Source organism: Elephas maximus, chromosome 1, assembly GCF_024166365.1.
Source record: "Elephas maximus indicus isolate mEleMax1 chromosome 1, mEleMax1 primary haplotype, whole genome shotgun sequence".
NCBI classification, from domain to species: Eukaryota; Metazoa; Chordata; class Mammalia; order Proboscidea; family Elephantidae; genus Elephas; species Elephas maximus.
In genome coordinates, this window is record NC_064819.1 from 18,702,644 (window position 1) to 18,724,719 (window position 22,076).

General features: G+C 36.1%; 1 protein-coding gene across 8 annotated transcripts in view; it reads right to left on the bottom strand.

Annotated features, from left to right (window-relative positions):
• Positions 1-22,076, bottom strand: part of DLG1 (discs large MAGUK scaffold protein 1) — a 271,624-nt gene that overhangs the window by 119,458 nt on the left and 130,090 nt on the right. For 5 of the 8 annotated variants that reach the window (XM_049879841.1, XM_049879784.1, XM_049879805.1 and 2 more), the window contains 2 exons: positions 15,363-15,461; positions 6,933-6,986 (listed from right to left, as the gene is read on the bottom strand). In XM_049879841.1, the coding sequence (XP_049735798.1) occupies positions 6,933-6,986; positions 15,363-15,461 (153 nt within the window). The remainder of the gene's footprint in view (positions 1-6,932; positions 6,987-15,362; positions 15,462-22,076) is intronic. The other 3 variants (XM_049879832.1, XM_049879823.1, XM_049879814.1) reach the window with 1 other exon arrangement.

The following is a 22,076-nucleotide window of genomic DNA, read 5'->3' on the forward strand; positions in this document are numbered from 1 at the left end:
GAGGGCCACTAGTGAAATCTAAGAAGTCACTAGAATCAGATTAGCCTAGGTTGGAATCCCTGCTTGAGTATTTCTAGTGGTACGAGGCTGGGCAAAATACTCACTCTCTTTAAGTCAAATGGGGTTGTGATAAATTGGATTTCAAAAGGTGCATTACATCTTTCACCCAACACACCCTTTTGCAGTCTGAGTGTATCACTACATCATCAAGAGGCAGAGTTTACTTCCCCTCCCCTTAGATCTAGGCAGGCCCTGTGACTAGTTTTGGTAAAAAGAATGTGGTACATGCGATACTGTATGATTTCTGAGGTAGGTCATACGATGCCCTGTATTGTTCGCCTCTGTCTCTTAGAATGCACCTTCTTAGACTTCAGCCACAATAATGTGAGGAAGCCCAAACAACCTACAAGGAGGTCCAAATGAAGGAGAACCCAGGACCTTGGCCAAAAGCCCCAGTTTTGCTCCTAACTAGCACCCAGCCATGTAAAGAAGTTTTCTGGGATCTTTCAGCCTTTTCTAGAGCCCCAGCCAAGACCACTTTAAGCAGAAGAAACATCTAGTTAATACAGAAAATTGTGAGAAATAATAAATTGCTGTTCTTTTAAGCTACTACGTTTCAGGGTTTCTTATGCAACAATAGATAACCACAACAGAAATAACAAATTTTATGTGAATTGCATTGCTTTCTTCACTGTATTTTAAGGAAGCGACCCTAATTCAGGCCCAGTTCAGGTTCCGGGAGTTTTTTCCTTGAGGGCTTTTGAAACCCATCTTTGCTGCCCTTTTGGGTTCTTCTGGCTTTTGTGAACTCAAAACACAATTACCACTTGTTTCTCTTCTTTCTTGCCTAAGGAGATTTTCCTCTTGTTTTGAAATTATACATTATAAATGCATGACTAGAGGAAGGTTATACATGTGCACATCTTGCCAATTTGACTCGAAGTCCATTTTTACGATTAAAAGTAAAATCCATACCTGCAGCTACACTTCTGTTTCTTATTCTAAAGGTTACACGTATCATTATCTTTTCTTGCTCAAACTTCCTAAAAAACTTCATCAGTATTTTACAAAGCAGTAGTTTCAACAATATTGATGTGTATACTTTATTCTATGTCATTACTTTCTGCCTTTATTTTTTAATCACTTCCTCATTCTTTCTTTAGGCTTTTTTTTTTTTTTTTTGTAAGTGCTTCTTGAATGCTTAATTCATTTATGCTTACTCTTACTGTTTTTAAAATATCCATTAAAGTTTATAAATTTCCTTTTGCATCTGACTTTGGCAGAATCCCACAATTGCTACACTGGGCTCTCTCTTTGTTCATTTGTAAATAGTCTGCAATTTCATTCCGGAAAACATTTCCGGAATAACTGTGCTTATATGGTCCTTTTGGTGTTAGTATGTAAATCCTGTGTATTTCTACTTTTAGGAATTTAAGATTTCCACCATTAAAACTTTTCACAAAATAGGTACTTAGTAAATGCCCCTGGAGCTTAATTTAATGTCAAGTCATGATATATTGATATCTGGGTGAGGTTTCCAGGTAGCATAGATTAAAAACACACACACACACACACACACACAGAAGGTGAAATGTGACTAAGAAGTCTTACAGACCCTGAATGACTTTATTACAAAACTGTCACTAACTTGAAATTGTATGAAAATTCCAAAGATACATGAAGACTTCAATAACGACATTGCACACACTCACACTGGCCTTCCAAGGGCAGAGGGTACATTACCAGAAGCATCAATCACTCTACAAGTACCACCTTATTAGCAGTAAAAGTGAAAACGATGGTAATGAGGTTCAAAAACAATAATGTTTTCCAGCAAAACTACACAATGGTTGGTTTGTTTAATCTTTATAAAATGTGGCTTCCAATAAGAAAGAAATGCTTGGCTGAAGAATTTATCACTTCCAGTTAACAGGACAGAATAAGGGATAAGGTGGGAACAGAGAAAAGAGTAAGAGCTCAATCTTCAGATAAAATGAATACGCTACTGACAAAATATATGGGGTTTTTAAATTTTTTTTTCTCTTTGAAAATGAGAATGGATTTAGAATAGTTCTTGGGAACACTTGGCAGTTAGAGGAGTGTTACTACTAGTATTTACTAGGGTTCTGAATTTAGTCCTATCAACAAAATGTGACTTTGTGTAGTGGGTGGTAGCTGGAGAAGAAACTAGACATAAATTGGGGTCTGCTTTGAAAAGGCATTAAAAATATATGGAGTTCTTACTATCATAAGATCTTGAGAAATAGTATAAACTGAGAAGAACACATACTTTTCTGGTTACCAGTGGGGCAGGGAGGGAGGGAGGGAGGGAGGGTGGGAGAGGGTTATTTACTGATTAGTTAGTAGATAAGAACTACTTTAGGTGAAGGGAAGGACAATACTCAATACAGGGAAGGTCAGCTCAACTGGACTGGACCAAAAGCAAAGAAGTTTCCAGGATAAACTGAATGCTTCAAAGGTCAGCGGAGCAAGGGCAGCGGTTTAGGGACTATGGCTTAAGGCGACTTCTAGGTCAACTGGCAAAATAATTCTATTATGAAAACATTCTGCATCCCACTTTGAAGTGTGGCGTCTGGGGTCTTAAATGCTAACAAGCGGCCATCTAAGATGCATCAATTGGTCTCAACCCACCTGGATCAAAGGAGAATGAAGAACACCAAGGTCACACAATAACTGTGAGCCCAAGAGACAGAAAAGGCCACAGGAACCAGAGACTTACATCATCCTGAGACCAGAAGAACTAGATGGTGCCCGGCCACAACTGATGACTGCCCTGACAGGGAGCACAACAGAGAACCCCTGGGGGAGCAGGAGATCAGTGGGATGCAGACCCCAAATTCTTAATAGTCTTAATACTCTGACTGAGACTAGAGGAATCCCGGTGGTCATGGTCCCCAAACCTTCTGTTGGCCCAGGACAGGAACCATTCCCGAAGACAACTCATCAGACATGGAAGGGACTGGACAATGGGTTGGAGAGAGATGCTGATGAAGAGTGAGCTACTTGTATCAGGTGGACACTTGAGGCTGTGTTGGCATCTCTTGTCTGGAGGGGAGATAGGAGGGTGGAGAGGGTTAGAAACTGGCAAAATTGTCACAGAAGGAGAGACTGGAAGGGCTGACTCATTAGGGGGAGAGTAAGTGGGAGTATGGAGTAAGGTGTATATAAGCTTATATGTGACAGACTGACTTGATTTGTAAATGTTCACTTAGAGCTCAATAAAAATTATTTAAAAAAAAAAATATGGAGTTCTTAAAGGTTTCCGAGTATCAAATAAGTTTTCACGAAAAAGAACTATGGTAGTACATAACAGGAATGAAGAGAAATGAGAGAAAAAAAGACTGATAAAGAAATTATGTCAACTGTCCAGTAAAAAACAAGATTCTGAAAATATTTAAGAGTAGGTGACAAATTTCTAAACATGCAGGAGAAGGAATCCTAATATTATTGGGGAAAAAACCCCACAAAGCCATATAACTGAGAACAATTAGGACATAATAAACCCAATCAGGAAAAAATAACCAGATTATACAGCATAGATCAAAAGTAAGTTGTGCTCCACTGATCTAACTGAACTATGTTGCTTTAAATTATTGATGTTTTATAATATGTTTTACTCTCTAATAGGGAAATCCCCCACAATCACTTTTCTTTTCCATTTTACTGGGCTGTTCTTGAGTGTTTACGTTTCTGTATCAACACAGTCCAACAGAACTTTCTGCAATGACAGAAATATTCTATGATCTGCACTGTCCAAAACAGTAGTTACTAGTCATATACAGCACTTGAAATGTGGCTAGTGCAACAGAGAAATTTTTCAATTTTATTTCATTTAAACAGCAACATGTGGTTAGTGGCTACTGTACTGGATGGTACTGCTCTAGATGAATTTTTTCATTAATTCCAACCTTACCCTCCAAAATGCCAGTACGCACAGCCCTTTGGGGGCCGTGACTGGTGCTACGCCAGCTTTATGAACCAGTCTGGGGAAAAAAGAAGGTCTTCACATCATCTTCCCGCCCAGCAACGACGTACGTTCTCGCTTACACAAGTATTCTTTCACGCCACTCATTTTCTCCCTAAAAACTCTATACTTCTTAAGCTTATTGCTAGGTGTATCGTATTTTTGTTGATATAGTTAACGAGCTCGTATTTCCAACTGGTTGTTGCTAGTATAAAGGGATAGTATCTACTAACTTTTGAAGTGTTTTTCTTTTTAATACAATTTTGCTTTAATTATGGGTACATATTATATGTCATAAGCAAACTCTGGTGTGTAGTAGTTTGTGGTTCGAATCTGCCAGGTGATCCTTGGAAACTCCATGGGGCAGTTCTGCTCTGTCCTATAGGGTTGCTATGAGTTGGAATTGACTCGATGGCACTGGGTTTGGGGTTTTTTTTTTGGTTATACGTCATAAGGAAACACTGGTGGCATAGTGGTTAAGGGCTACAGCTGCTAACCAAAAGGTCAGTTGTTCAAATCCACCAGGCGCTCCTTGGAAACTCTATGTGTCAGTTCTACTCTGTCCTACAGGGCGGCTGTGAGTTGGAATCGACTCAACGGCAATGGGTTAGGTTTTTTTGTATGTCATAAGGAAGCAGAGAAATTTATAACACGGTATCCTCAGTCCCTTACTGGCCCAAGGACTTTAATTTTCTAATCAGCCAATACTAATACATTCAAACAGGACAAATCCTATTATATAAAAATTATAAGACTTGTCCAAAGGAAGATAAAAAGAAGCCTAATTTACTAATTCCCTGTTGTTTAGGTTCGATTCAGTAATACTGTTCAAAGTATAGAGTAACATCAAAATTCAAGATTTTATCAATATTCATGACTCAAATTAATGCATAAACTCAGGCAATTAAAAACCTCAAAGCCTATACCATCACAAAATAAATATCTAAAAATAAAAATGCACTGGGGAGAAAAAAATGTTCTTTCTAATTAAAAATTAAGATAACCAAATACAAAATAATAACTTCAAAAGAATGTGCTTAAAAGTTTTTCCTGAATAATGAATGCCCATTTAGGTCAATTTTAAAGTAACACAGTTATTGATTCTACTACACATGGAAAAAAACGAAGCATTTAGTATGTAAGAGAGCTACCAAAGTCAAATTGAACAAATTTTCCTAATCCTTGCTCTTCATGGTCTGCCTAAAGGAAAATAAAAAGACAAGGGGACAGACAGGAATTGTTACAATAAATTTACTTCCTTCCTGTTACTGTAGCAGTAGGCACTCTAGAGTTTTGTCCTGTGATTTTTACCTCTTCTTTAAACATTTTGACTAGTTAAGGACAGAACAGGAGTATAGAGTGTGAGAGAATCAAACTCAATGTTAAACTACAGTATCAATTGACACTTACAAGTGAGTACAATAGATCATACTTAATGGTAAAATACTAAAAGTTTCCCTCCTAAGATCAGGAATAAGACAAGGGTATCTGTTCTCACCGCATCTATTAATTGTTGTACTGGAAATTCTAGCCAGGGCAATTAGGCAAGAAAAAGAAATGAAAAGCATCCAGACTGGAAACAAGTAAAACTATCTCTATTAACAGATAATATGATCTGGCATATAGAAAATCCTAAGGAATGTACACGTCACACACTCACACCCCTATTAGAGCTAATAACGTGTTCAGCAAGGTTGTAGTATACAAGATCAGTATCTAAAAATTAACCATATTTTCATACATTAGCAATAAAAATTCCAAAAATACAGAAAAACAATTCCATTCACAGCATTAAAAAGAATAAAAACACTTGGGAATACATATAACTAAAGAAGTGGAAGACTTGTACACTGAAAATTATAAAGCATTGTTGAAAGAAATTAAGCAAGATCTAAATAAATGGAAAGATACCCAGGTTCACAGACTGGAAGACATGATATTGTTGAGAAAGCAATACTCCCCAAATACATCCACGGATTCAACTCAATGTCTATCAAAATTCCAGCTGCCCTTTTTTTTTTTCCCCCCTTCAGAAATTGACAAGTTGATCCTAAAATTCACATGGAAATGCAAAGAACCCAGAAGAGCCAAAATACACTTCAAAAAGAAGAAAGTTGGAGGACTTAACTACAAAGCTATGGTAATCAAGACGACATGGTACTGGCACAGGACATTAAGTCTTGTTATTTGAAGTTTTTCAACATCCCCAAATATTCAATACAATCATTTTCATACAAACAGACTATAAAGCCGAACAAAATATTTTTAAGTACAGATGGAGAATTAACTATGGTTTAAAAATGAGAGGAAAGGATTTTTACATTTTGTAAAATTATACACCATTTCCCCCTCATCACACCACCCCCCCACCAAAAAAAAAAAAAGCGCGGGCACTACTTCTGCTTAAACATCTCTAAAGACATTTCTCTTTGGGATGAAAAACCTTAATTGAGATTTTGATGTTCTGGTTATTGATCTTTATGGGAAAGCAGACTTCTTAACAAAGTAAATTTCGAGAGGAGCACTAACAATTTAATGTTACAAAGTTAAAACTAATGATCTTAGTATATGAACACACATAAAACTCTAAGTACTAAAAATCTAGTCACTTAGATTTTCAAAATGATTCTTTGAATATATGGCATTTGTATAACAGCAACCAATGATCAGAGATAACCATTATTATTTCAAAATAAAACCATAAATTCCTATGTCAACAGTTCTGCCTTGCTTAAGTATGAAAGAAAAGGACCGAAAAAGACAAATAACTGCATATTCTTCAAAATGATTAGTATTGCTTTGTTTAATACAATAATTATGGCTTGGTGATAGTACACTTTTACATTATAACTATATTAAGCAAATAACTCTATGGTCTTTTCTCCTGCATCAAAAACTGAATAGGAAAGGCAGAATTATTTAAATATGGGAAGGAAACGGAACTTACGTAAGTTGGTGTTTCCAAGGTATCTGTGTTGACCAGTACTGGAGGAGGATTTGCCTTTAAAGGAAGAATTTTAAATGAGTTAGCTTAATAAGAAAATCAAAGCAGTACATATTAATGTTCACACAAATATTAGAAGCATATGAAAAATCTGTTATTTCTTGGATTATAATTTTACGGGCTTTTCATACGCTAAGAAATGTTTCCAGGTTGTGGCACTAAAGGCAAAAAATTAGGTATAAGCAGTTAAATTAGATTTGCTTTTGAGAAATAAATTGCTATTTCGGCTAAAACAGACATAATTTTAAGCCTTGCAAAGAAGTTCACCATAGCCTTTTAATAAAATCCACAAATATTCTTTTATACAATAAATAACTCTAAGTTGCTTAGAAATCATTAGCTTTCCTATTCCCAGGGAAAATTCCATAAAAATTCCAATCATTTCATCATTCAGGAAAAAAAAAAATCTTCCCCACAGCAAACTATGTTTGAATATGAAAAAAGGTCTGCTACACACATAAAGAAATCAATCTAAAACTTGTATAAAATTGGAAACACGCTCTTAATAGAAAAGTCCTTAATTATTTCCAGCTGTAATTACTGCTCTCCACCTGTTATTTTAGACCACTCATAGAATAACAATGGTCTATTACAGCACAAAATACAAGTTAAAAAAAAAAAAAACCTTACTAAGTTCAGACTGAAAAACAGCTTGGTTTTCAGGTCCAATTTGCTGTTCCCGTTAGCTGCTGCCGAGTCAGAGCTGGATCACGGCAACCCACGTGACACAGTGAAACTGGCCCACAGGGTTTTCTAGGCTGTAATGCTTCTCAGAGCAGACTGCCAGGTCTTTCTCCCGTACAGCTGCTGGACGGGTTCGTACTGCCAACTTTTTGGTTAGCAGCCCAGCACTTAACTGTTGTGCCACCCAGGCCCTCGGGTTAAGTAAGAAGTGACCATTACACAGATGAAAAGAAAGAATAAAATGCTGATACCGAGTCAAAAAAAAATCAAATAGTTGGTGTAATTTTTCTCAAATTATCGTTCTTCTGCATCTTTAAGATTATAAAAGTACCAATATCAAATCACATTTTTACAGAATCAAAAACACAACAATCCTTTAAACAAATTTTAGCAGACACTTTTATGAACATCAATAGTTCTTCTATTCCAATTAAACTGAACTAGAGAATTACATAAAAGCTGAACATTAACCATATTAAACAATATAACCATTTTCCTCCAAACGTGCAGGCTTTTTAAAAAACAGATGAATATTCTGAGTTCAAATGTTTTATATTATTTTTAGCAAAGACTAGATCTGAATGATAAAATGCTGGAAGAGATAACACAGTTTCATGGCTAAATACTAACTATGAAGTATACATTTGGGCTACATAAAGCAGCTGGTTCAAAGTAGGTACTATCTGTAATATGTAACATGACATTACCTACTTTGTGTGCAGCCCTATCTGAGTATCATAGTGTAGCTTTGAATGATTCCGTGTAAATCAAACCTAACAGACATACTGCTATTTTATAAGAATACTACCTAAGCTGTTACTCAACTTACCGACGTCTGAGATTTTATGAATATCTGAAATTGTTTGTTTCCCAATAATCTATTGAGGTTCTTCAAAGTGACAATATTTTACTTTATTAGAAAATATTAATGGTATAATTTCACCCTATTCTGCTTAAGTAATGATGGAGGAGGGCAAGAAAGAACACAGCTGTTTAAAGTTCCAAAAGAGGTCACATTTTCAATAATTATGGCAGAAACACATCTGTTTCCTGTGCCCATTTACCACTAAGCATGTAGTGGAAAAAAGTTGGTTCTCATCAAAATCTGATTTATCCCATAATTATTACAATGCTAGCTGCTTATCAGAATCAACTTATTACCATCATATAAAAGTGACCTTTTGATTTAAGTCATTTAAAAAGTCTTGGTGATATCAAAATATACATCAAGAAAATAATACGAGGTGTTAAATTTACTTCCAAATAAAACAATGGGAGGTTGAAGATGGGAAAAGGTAGGGATCAAATACGAGTGGACACGAGCTGATGACTGTTGGGTGATGGGCACACATGTGAGTTCACTGTACTACTCTCTTTCATTCCAGTATTTCTGAAAATTTCCATAATAAAAAGTAAAGCAAAAAAAAAAAAAACCACATTGAGCCAGGTACTCAGTTTGTAAGAGGTTAACTACTGAAAAAAAAAAAAAAAAACAACTGAGGCAGCTGTGAAATACCATGAGTTACAGCTGCTATTAAGATATTAGCATTCACACACTAAATTGATTTTAATACCTGTATTAGTTTCCTAGGGCTACCGTAATAAATTACCACAAATTGAGATAAATATATTCTTTCACAGTTCTGGAGGCTTCTTGTTGTTAGTTGCCATGGAGTCAGACTCATGCTGACCCCACAGACGACAGAACAAAATGGTGTCTGGTCCTGCGCCATGCCCACAATTGGTTGTGGATCAGACCATGGCGATCCACAGAGCTTTCAATGGCTGATTTTCAGCAGGATGTTGCCAGGCCTTTCTTCCTAGCTCATCTTAGTCTAAAGCTCGGCTGAAACCTATTCAATATCATAGCAACATGCAAACCATCGATAACAGATGGTTAGCTGAGCATGGGGTGCACTGGCTGGGAATTGAACCCGAGTCTCCCTCATGGAAAAGTGAGAATTCTATCACTGAGTCACCAACATCCCCCTGAACCACCAGTGTCCTCTAAACATGGCTATCCTTATGACCTGCTGCAGTGGTGGATTGGACCATTGTGATCCATAGGGTTTTCAGTGGCGGATTTTCAGAAGTATATTGCCAGGCCTTTCTTCCTAGTCCGTCTCAGTCTGGAAGTTCTGCTGAAACCTGTTCAGCATCATAGCAAAACGCAAGCATCCACTGAAAGGTGGCTGTGCACCTGGTGCAATGGCTGGGAATCAAACCTGGGACTCCCAGGTGGAAGGTGCGGATTCTACTACTGAACCACCCCCAACCCAGGGCCAGAAGTCCAAAATCAAGACGTGCCTCTTCCTAGTTTCTGCTGGTTGCCCGTGACCCTCGGTTTGTAGATGAATCATTCCAATTTCTGCCTCCGTCATCAAATGGTGTTCTCTACGTGTGTGTCTCTTTGTATCACATGGTCTTCTTACAGGACACCAGTCATGGGATTTAGGGCCCACCTGGGTCCAGTATGACCTTATCTTAACCTGAGTACATCTGCAAAGACTGTATTTCCGAGTAAGGTCACATTCGCCGCTTCCAGATGGACATGAATTTTGGGGACACTATTATTCAACCCAGCACAATGTTTAAAGTTCGTTTTAGAATTAAAAAAAACTCAAACCCATTGCTGTCGAGTCAATTCCAACTCACAGCAACTTCACAGGACAGAGTAGAATTGTCCTATAGGGTTTCCAAGACTATAAATCTTTTCTTTTAAAAAAATTTTTTTTTTATTGTGTTTTAGGCAAAAGTTTAGAGCTCAAGTTAATTTCTCATTCAAAAATTTATACACATATTGTCTTGTGACAGTGGCTGCACTCCCCACAATGTGATGGCACGCTCCCCCTTTCCACTCTGGGTTCCCTGTGCCCTTTCATCCAGTTCCTGACCCTTCCTACCTTCTTGTCTTGCTTGTGGACAGGAGCTGCCCATTTAGTCTTGTGTATTTGATTGAACTAAGAAACACATTTCTCACACGTGTTATTTTGTTTTACAGACCTGTCTAATCTTTGTCTGAAAAACAAAGGGAATGGTTTCCGTTCTGGGTTAGCAGAGTGTCTGGGGGCCACAGTTTTCAGGGCTCCTCTAGTCTCTGTCAGATCAATAAGCCTAGACTTTTTTTGTGAATGTGAATTCTGTTCTACATTTTTCTCCTGCTCTAAGGGTATAAACCGTTACGGAAGCAGGCTGCCACATCTTTCTCCCATGGAGCGGCTGGTGGGTTTGAACTCAGTTAGCAGTTGAGCACTTTAACCACTGCACCACCAGGGCTACTGATTTGCAATACTGACTTAATGAACATGACTAAGTAAGCTTAAGGAGAAGCTACTTCAAGGAAAAAAAAAGAAAAAGAAAAATTTGGTCATAGAAAGCATATACTTTGATATATAGCTGAAGTAAAACGTACTAAAATCCAAAACAGTAGCGAATCTAGCTAACTTAAGACCCTGGGATCCTTAACCAGGACAAGTGGGCAGCACAGTAAATAACATGGAATTATCAACTTTGTTTCAAAGGAAACTGGACAACAACAACAACAACAAGGCTTGAGAATAAGTTATGTAAAAATTATTTCAGATAAATAAAAACCCTTCCTTACACCTCATTTTCTCTAACAGTAAAGAGACAGTAGCAATACCTGCCTTTACCCAAGAGCGCTATGTGACGCTCCAGTGAAGGAACATAAAGGAAAATGCTGTCAATCACAGAAAGCTATATATTATTATGTATGAACAATATACCTTATCACTGCATATTTTCAGCTTGACAATAACGAAGTCCTACAATTTGCTTACAGACAGGGGGAATAAAGTAAATGGACAGGTATATTCCAGACGGAGACACTAACAAGCCCCTAAAGAATATGACCAAGCATCAATAACAAAACTTAAGAAACACAATTTTGCTTACCCAACTTTTACCATACTATTGCATTAACAAAAGGTCTCTGGCTGATTGCTGATTGAACAAACTGCAATATTCATATACACTTTCAGAGGGCTAATGTTACATTAAAAAAAAAACCACTGTGTTAAAATAATTCTAACATCTCGTCATTTAAAAATAAGCCATGATGTTTAGAAAATGCTCTTTTACACTGCACACTGAATTTCTTCTTCTTAGCATTTATCAAAGTTTCATTATGTTATTTGTCTGATGTTTCTTTCTCCCCTACTAAATTATAAACAAGTGTTTTTCAAATGCAGAACTCACAAACCCCAGAGAATACATCTTGGATTCTAATTTGAGACACACTGCATTACAAGTTAAGTGCTATCACTGAGGTGACCGCTGTGGGTTAAAGTGATTAGAAAAACAAATGGAAATAAGGGCACTGCAGTCAGGTGTTAGTGTTTGGTAAAAAAGGCTCATGCAAACAATCCAAACTATAACATTTAAGGTTACTGGTAAGAGCCTTGGTGGTGCAGCGCAGCAAGGCTGCTAACCAAAAGGTTGGTGGTTCAAACCCACCAGCTGCTCCACAGGAAAAACATGTGGCAACAATCTGCTTCCATAAAGATTTACAGCCTTGGAAATCCTATGAGGCAGTTCTACTCTGTCCTATAGGGTTGCTTTGTGTTGGAAAAGACTTGACAGCAGTGGGTTTGGTTTTATTTATTTATTTATTTTAAATGAAAATAGATCAAGTCATAGTTCAGATTACATGAACGATCTCATCTTTTAATACCATTTTGTGAAACCTAAAAAGTCCACAGCAACAGCATGCTCTGGTCTGGACACAGCTCTAATTTAACTACTCTCATGTCACAGGAGTTACTTGTTAATTGGTCTCTTGCACAAACAATAGCAGGCTCCTAGAGAACAGGGACAATGTTATATTCATCTTAGTATCTGTATGACTGAAGAATGAAAAACTGAATGAAAAACAATCTATTCCAAAGCACATACCTGAATATGAAAATAGACCTTCATACACACACACCCACACCCTGAAAGCATTTTCAACAATACCTCAATTATATAATAATTATATTCACAATTTAGAGAAATAAAGGTTTAAGGTATCTGGCTTTTAAGAAGAGTATTTATTTACTTGGGAGTGGACATATAAGCCTATGGGTTCAAAAGAACAGGCATCACAGAGATATGGCTACATATCCAGCTGAAAAAGCATCCGTTATTCACCTCCTATGTGCTAAGCTTCCACGTGGAGAAACTGAAGCTCTAAAAAGTTAGGAATTTTTCCCACCATCACACAGCCAGAACGTAGTGAGGCAAAAAGTGATGGAGTCAGGTCTATCTGACTATAAAGTCCATGCTCCTTCTGCAACTTCAAGCAGCCTTCAATATATATTTTTTCTGTACCACTCTGTAAAGTAAGCACAATAATTCCTACTGTAGAGGATTTTCATAAAGTTCAAATGACATGATCAATATAAAAGTACTCTGAAAATATGAGTTCTAGAAATAATGAAAGACGATATATTTTCTTAAATATATATGTACACGTATAATTTGCCTGACCTTCAAACTCATCTGGAAGTAGTCTGGGAGACAATATCTTCCATTTTAATAAATGAAGGGGGTATAAAACTCAGGATAAGTAACTCTGAGCGACAAAGGAGGGCTATATCTAAATCTTGTGTTCTCTGCTTCTATTTCTATTATATCCTGATGCATCAATGTAATACAGTAGCAGATCTTTAGAAGAAAAATTATTTCCATTTTTTGGAATTTATGTGAAGACAAAAATCATTAATGGGTTATATTTTATAATGCACATGTTACACAAAATCAATAACACACTTATTGTGGAAAATGAGGCACACAAGTAGCCTTTCTCAGATAATACAACATAAATTGTTAAACTATTCTGCATGGATTTTTGTAGTGCATTTAAAATCTAAAGCTTGTCTAGGTAGAATAAACAGGCCTATCTCTTGTGTACGTATCCTTGTTTTTTTTAAAAACTTGTCTCTTGCTTTACTGTCACGAAGAAATATGGGACAGCACTAACAACATGAATAGCCAAGATTTAAATGTATACCATGGACCAGTCACTGTGCTGTGTCCTTCACATGCAGTCATTATCCTTTCAATCATTGTAACAACACTTTGAGTGAGTATTACTATCATCTTCAGTGTTACAGATGAGTAAACAGAAGCTCCGTGTGGTTTAGCAGACTGAACAAAGTTACAGAGCTAGTAGGTGGTAGGTCTGGAATTCCAACTCAGGTCAATATGATTCCAAGGCCTGTATTTTTAACTAAAGGCTATACAATGTCTCAACAATTTTCAAGCGCAGTGAGATGTTATATTAGGGAGACTTGGAGCAAATAAATCAACAGGAAAGGATAGCCCTTTTACTGAATATAAGACAACACTGGTACAAAACTTTAAAGAATTCTAGAAAACTATTTTCATATCAAATAGTTGAATTCAAGTGACAAGAGTGAAACTTTCAAATTTCTTATTTAAAAAAAAAAATACTGTAGTACTAAACCCTGGATACGTGGGAAGATGTTACGTTAATACAGTGCTACAATAACCCTTAGGCTGCTCACTTAGAAGTATATTTTATTTATAAGTTCAATTTCCTCTCTGCAATACAGAAAGAATATCTATCTAGAACTGTCTATTCAATTTCTGGTGGTCTTATTTAATTTTTAATGATTTTCATAAAGGGTCAAGATTATATAGTAGTAACATAGTAATACAGACTGGTCTTATTGTAATAACCTATAGTTTCCCCTAGAATCCTATTTTGTATGGATGTTCCCATCAATTTTCATTTTTTAGGAGAGGGGGAGGGTGCTGAAAAGTAAGTGATCACGGTTGGTATCCCATTTTTTCCCCAGTGGGGCTTATTCTGAAACTGTGTTTACATAGCAAACATACTGTTTTTACTTAGATTGTGTTTTAGATCCATAATAACCAATGCTTAAGTATGCATTTCTTCACATTTTAAATAAAATCTTTCACACCAAAGATTATTACATTATTGCTATCATTATAGTACTCACATTATTTTCACTTTGAATGATGGAAGGATAGTTAATGTCTCCTTAAACCACCCCTTGAGACTACTAAAGTGCTGAAAGCTAAAAATGTTCAGATTCTCTGATAATTGGCTATGATTTCATTTTATTTTTTGGCTGTAACATGCTTAAAAAAAATTTTTTTTTAATTAACTACTGTAGAATAGTTTTAGATTTACAGAAAAGTTGCAAAGATAGCACAGAGAGCTCCCATATACTCCATACACATCGGCTATTATTTTCAACTAATAAATGCGAAGTATATTACGCAATAAAATGATAGGCGGATGAGTATTTCCAAAGAAGATGAATATATTCTGGGAAATAAACTGACACATCCATTACAAGACTAGGAAGATAATCATTTTTATTATCTTTAAAATATGAACAAAATTTTCTAAAGCAAAAATATTTAAAAACTGCTTCAAACACATTTATGAGTATTAAAGGCATTAATAACAAACTCAAGGAGGTTCTATAGTTTAGAATGTGTCCTATTTCATAGGCAACCTAATGAAACTGCAAGCACTGGATCCATTTTAAATTAAATCGCAAATATTTAGTTCTTGAAAATACCCACTGATGCCTGAATTTAACAAAGGAATAGTTAGAACAGTTTTAAAACAATACAAATAAAACATTAAAAGCAAATCAAATTTTCTTAAAGAAAAAAAAAACTAATAACCTGTGGTATGTTGGGTAGGATGACAGTATTCTCAGCAGGGACTGGCAGGACAGGGATCACAGGGACAGTGGGAGAAGAGGGAGGTACAGCTTCTGTTGGCTAAAAATCATCAATGACAAAAAATCAGGATAAAACACCAAAATAAAAGGGAAACACTTAACAGAAACTTGTGACATACAGTTTTCAGAAATAACTGAAAAATAGGTAAATATTTGCATATTGCTTCAATTTAAATGAGAAAATGCTCTCTTCAGAAATTATTTTAATAATAATTATACCACCAAAAATAACTTAAATGACTCTGTACTTAAAATGAATGACTTCTCTTTAGATGTATAAATGAAAATAAGAAACGATGACTTATAATAGCCCTCCCTCCAGGAGATAACACACTTGCTTCACAGACAGACTGCAAAATATTTTTCCAGCATTCAAAATATATTTGATTACTTTCCTCTTAGCATTCGGAGAATCAAAAGAAATTTTATTAGCCCATCAGACAAGCTATTAAGATTTATAAATCCATAAGCAAAAGATTCGAAGGATTTCAAAACTCAATCTGTATCACTTTTAAATAATCTGTGCTAGTGACTTCTACTATCAAGAACAGTAATAACCTTATTGAACCTGCCTGTACAGTCATTAATTTAATTCACAGTCACTAAGTGTCTACTATGTGCCTTACAGGTTCCAGAAAAATTGTTTGATAAATGAGGTGTTACTTGTTTTGAAATCTGGAAGATAATTAGGAAACTGAAAGGCAGACAGAAGAAGTGATATTAAAAACATTTAATGCAGGCAGGTCAGGTAATCAGTTAAAACTTTTAGAATGATCATTCTGGCAGCAGGGAAAACAAACTGCATGCGAGAAAGGGAAGAGAGCTAGAGAACCCTAATGACATACACTAAGACATTTTAACATTTTCGGTCAAATTACTATGCTTGACTTGATTCAATTATTTTTAAAAAGCTTTAACTGGAACATACAAGAGGTGTTCTGAAACAAGACCCAATCCCTATAAACTGGATTAATTCATAAATATCTGCTACAAAAACAATGTATCTTACATGTGTAAGAAAACACAAAAAATCAAATAGATAAGAGGACGATGTGCATCCACAAAGACTTAAAACAGGAAAAACAAACGATTAAACGTGAACAAAAAACCTCAGAAGAACCAAAAATAAACCTGGTTAAGATCTAAACTATACAACAGTTTAATTTTAGGAAGATACTTTGGCTGCCCTTTTCTTTTGAGGGGGGCAGCAATGAACGTCCATGGTAGGAGTTTCTAGACCCAAGTTTGAGAGTTAGAATACATTTTTCCAGAGAAATAATACCAACAGGTAATAAGATAGCTGAAATAGTATTGAAAGTACATTATGAATAAAGCCTCGGTGGGCTAGGTCTGGCTATGGACTCCAATAACCATTTACATATTGTTCCTATAGAAAAAAATATTCTGAATTCCATATAAGTTTAAAATTAATAATTTAAATACCAACCAATTTTAAGTGGAATACTTATTTGATCTTTTAGCAATGTCTGAAAACTCAGTTTCTAACTGTTAATTTATGACAAGGGTGGTACTTCAAAGCAGCAGGAAAAGGTATTTTTTTTGTTTTTAAGAACTACTGCTAGGTCAACTGGACAGCGGTGTAGAAGAACAAATGAATCCTGAACCCTACCTTACAGCATGCTTAAAATCAATTCCAGATGGTTGCTGACATAATTGAAAGGTAAAAAAATAAAATACATAAAGCTTCTAGAAGATAACATGGTAGAATAACATCATGACCTGGGTATAGGCAAAAACTTCTTGAAGATGAAAACATAGGTTGCTGAAGGTCAAGCAGGGTGAGGACAGCATCCGTGCGAAGGGGTGACAGAAGCCTGACACAGGGTGCTGGAGCCTGAGGAGGGCCAAGAGGGTGTCCACAAGGGCATAGTGGCAGCAGTGTGATGTGAGTTGCTGGAGTCCAAGTGAGACAATGAGAGGATCTATGTGAGGGGCAGTGGTAGCTGTAGTCTAGCATAAAGTGTGGGGGCCAGAGTAGGGTAAAAGGGGGATCTGTTGGAATCTGAGCAGTGAGGAGAGTATCCATCTAGAGTGTAAGCAGTGTTAGAAGATTGCTCACATAGAGGGGATTTTGATCCAATAAATAAATACATAAAGGATAATCAAAGCAAGGTTTTTCATGTCAGGGAGTTACACATACGGAAAGGGACAAAATTAGAATGAATGTTAGACTGGAATTGGAAATATTGGTGTGACTGCATAGTTATCAATATAAAAAAATATAGATATAAATATATCTGTGTGTGTATGTATACTCCCTAGTTATGCCCATGAGGAGGATCTGGGAGTAGCAACACCCCAACAGCGTGAACATACTAGCATCCAGTTCTTGGTTTCTAAATCCCCATTCTCTTAAAAAAAAACAAAAAAAACAGGGTCTCCGAGAAATGGCTGATTCTAGTGCTAGACTGCAACAAGTACAATATGAGCCTGGAACATTTTGTTGTGCCAGAAAATAAGGAAGTGCTCAAAGTGTAATGGGGGCATGACAAAGAACACAGAAAGGGCTTCCACTGGTCCAACTGGGAACAATTTGAGACTTAAAATAAATAAGGATAATAATAGCATAAAACTGCTATATAAAAGTAAGAATCTGGGAGTCCATACTGATATAAATACATAAATAACAAACGGGGGCAGAGAAAGTATTTCCTTACAGTAGAATGACAATTAAGAAATGTAAAAGGAATAATGAAACTACAAAATCATCATTTAGCAATGACCATAGTAAAAAACTGAAGCCCTGGTGGCACAGTGGTTAAGAGCTTGGCTGCTAACCGAGCAGTTCAAATCCACCAGCTGCTCCCTGGAAACCCTATGGGGCAGTTCTGCTCTCTCCTATAGGGTTGTCATCAGTCAGAATTGATGGCAATGTGTTTGGTTTGGTTATAGCAAAAAATCATTAAAGAAGTATCAACTAGTGGATGAAATTTTGAATGGGGTGTGTGTGTGTATCTATACGTATCTCCCCTCAAAATATTTATTAGAGTGGAGAAACCTAATAGATACTATCTTAATAACCAAAGTTAGCATCACTATTAACTGGACAAATCAAAATCATATGCCACCTGATAAAATGTAGTAAGAACACATCACTTCTTGGATATTCTTATCAAAGATGCGTAACTTGAATCTAAGCATCAGAAAAACCCAAGTTCAGTGATGCACTACAGAACTAGTTGTAGTCTTCAAAAGTGTCAAAGTCACCAAAGCATAAAATAAGTTTATTTTTATATGTTTGAAAATGTCCCAATTGTAACATTATATTATTTTCTTAGCAGTAATCTCCAGTCCTAGTAATGGGATCATATATTAGCTGATTAATCCTCCAGTATAATATTAAACAACAACAACAAGACAATGCTACACGCTTATGCCAAATTTCAAAGCCAAGCACAATATGGGCAGTCATTCTCCAAAATCCTTTAGGATAAATTATAAATCTTTTAATGTTACTTTTAAATTCCACTGTAAACTTTTATCTCTGATACAATTTTTAAAAAAAAATCTGAAAACTTACACCTTATTAATCCACACTTTATGGGCCACTGAGCAAGTACTTTGAAAAAGAACACATGCCTCTGTCTCTTTCTTAAGGAAGGCAATCACTAGTGGGGATGTGCTTAAAAACAAATGGCATAGTAACACATACAGTTTCTAGGCCACAGCTAATAACTCATTCAGGTAACAGGAATTCTAGAATAACAAAATAATTCATTTAGTTTATTTAAAGCAAAAATACAGCTCTAAATAAATATTAATCAAATGAAGGTTGGTTGATATGGAACACATAGATATTAGATCTGGGTATAGTGGGTGTTTTGAGTGCAGGATTGAGAGCACGATAAAATTCTGGGAAGCTGTGTAAGAAGATTCTAAATTGGTAAAAATGTCAAACTTAAGATTCTAATGTAAAGAGTAAGACAATAATATATAGTGATCATTTAACATTTGGGTTATTATGGAAAAGAATTCAGCAAAAGCATTTAAAACCCGAAAAACCTTACAGATATTTCATTAATTGGACAATAAGAGCCACTGTGCCATCGTCCTTGTTCTGTACCATTTCCATCACTCAATAAGATCGACTACAAAGAGTTTTGTTTTGTTTGATCTTGACCATGTGACTAACAATAGACTCAGCTGTTTCTATCCATAGCAACACCATGGAATCATTAGCTTCTGAGGCTGCCTTCGGAGACTTGTTTCCATGACAACAGAGGTTATAATATTAACACTGTCTCTGAGAACGCTGCAGAAAATGATAAATTTCTGTAAAATAATTGAATAGATTGCACACATTTTAAAAGTACCTTTTAACCAGTATTAAATCGATACCTTTCTGAAAAATGTTTAAACTGATTTATTTTTTAGAGATTCTTATTATTTTCTTTATAGCTTTACTTTTTACACCCAACTTAAGTTCTTAAAATTATTAAATCAACTTCTAAACATAAAAAATTTTTGTAGAAGTGGTCCGAAGCCTCATCGAGTACACAGTGCATGATGTATACTGCATGTCTACTCTCAGGACTATGTACCACCTCCCTCACTTCCATTCATTCAACAACATACATATACTGAGTGCACCTACTACCTTTATTAAAGTTTCTGGGTGGTGCAAATGGTTAAGCACTTGACTACTAGCCAAAAGATTGGTGGTTTGAACCCAACCAGAGGTGCCTCAGAAAACAGGCCTGGCAGTCTGCTTCCAAAAGGTCACAGCCTTGAAAACTCTATGGAGCAGCTGTTCTCTGCACATGTGGGGTCACCATGAGTCGGAATCAACTTAATGGCACTTACCAACAACTACCTTTATTAAATTCTTTTCCGCTTAAAACAGCTAAGCAAACCAAACCAAAACAAACCTGTCACCGTCAAGTCAATTCTGACTCATAGCGACCCTTTAAGGACACAGTAGAACTGCCCCATATGGTTTCCAAGTAGCGGCTGGTGGATTGTACTGCCAAGTTTTTAGTTAGCAGCTGAGCTCTTAACTGCTGTGCCACCAGGGTTTCTAATTACATGCATATGGATCTTGACTAACATAGGAAGCAGAAGGGGACAGGTGGGAGGCTACTGTGATAATTCAGTTGAGAGATGACTAGTAGCTTAAACCAAATGATGATAATGGTAAAAATGGCCATGAGTAGACAAATCAAAATTAATTTTGAATGTAGAACTGGCGTATCTGGTGCCTGATGGGAAGTAAGGAGTGAGGCGGGACGATCAGGAATAACATCCACAAACGGCCACTAAAAATTATCTTTTACACTGTAGTTAGATCCAGGCATAAAAGATTTATAAGGCTATCTGAATATATCTAAAATTTTTACCTCACTAAATTATTTACCAAAGTAATTTTTATAGCATAAAATGAAACTTGAAAGAAAATAATTGCTATAATACCTAATAACTGCTAATATTTTACATTGACATGTTACATAAATGGGGTAAACTAAGTTTACAAAAAGACTCAAGGAAGTTTAAATAAATTTATACTATATTTAGAGAAAATCAGACATATGAATTAGCAAACCTTTTGGTATTAATATCTCAGGTAACAGGGAAAATAACAACCCTACTGCCAACTGTTGGTCAAAGAGGACCTTATTTTGTTTTAGTTAACCTTCTTAATCCAAATTCTCTGGTCCCTCCTTTAAAGATCTACTGTGTTGCAATGAGGCAGCTACTCTGATCCTATGTCAAGGAAGCGATCTAAAAGTGAGGGAGAAGTCAGGAAATGTGACTTTTAAATGTGTATAGAAGGAGAAAATACAGCACGCTAGATTTGTAGAAACTTGGCTTGGGAATCACTGTTTCAACAGGGGCCTAGTACCTTCAGAATAAACATGTTTTTCATGGCTTAATTTCAAATGTTTCTTATTTTATCCAAATGCTCTTCTGGCGGACACTGAAAACGTAAACTGGTGCGGTGAAAAAAAAAAAATGTTATTTTAATCAGCTGCATAGGACACCCACGTCTCAGAAGGAAACAGCTATAAAGCTAGATGTATTTTTAAACAAATCACTAAGGATATTAAAATACAAATTCTTGATTTTAAGATAACAAAGGCAAAATAGGAAAACTGCTCTAGAAATTAACATTGTATTACAGAAAAGTGGCTACAGATTTGTTAGTTCACACAGGCAGATCATATACGTGGATCCATCTATTTCCACCAGCAAGACTCATGATATTCAGTTAGGGTCTGTCATTCCTTCATTATGGAAAGATCGCATTCCACCAGCATTTAGCTGATCATCTTAGACTGGTAGAAGGATGAGCCGACCACAAAAATCTTGAAGTATATAGAGATTTAAGACTTGGATGTAAAGATATGGTTACGTAATTTACAAAAGGGGACGAAACTACTAACTGCATTATGCTCCTTTACCTGATTTCATCAGAATGCAGCCAGAGAAACATGCAAAACCATGGACTTCAAATTCATGATTACTAGCCTAAAATGGGCCCTTACCACTTCCTAGGAATCATATTTACCCTATTCTAGTCACTCTTCCGTAAGTTCCTGCATGATTCAGGGCCCTTTCATATCTCTGAAGCCTTCTACTCTCCTCCCCACACTGCTCGAGCAACACTGACTGCCCAAATATCCTATACATGCTTCTG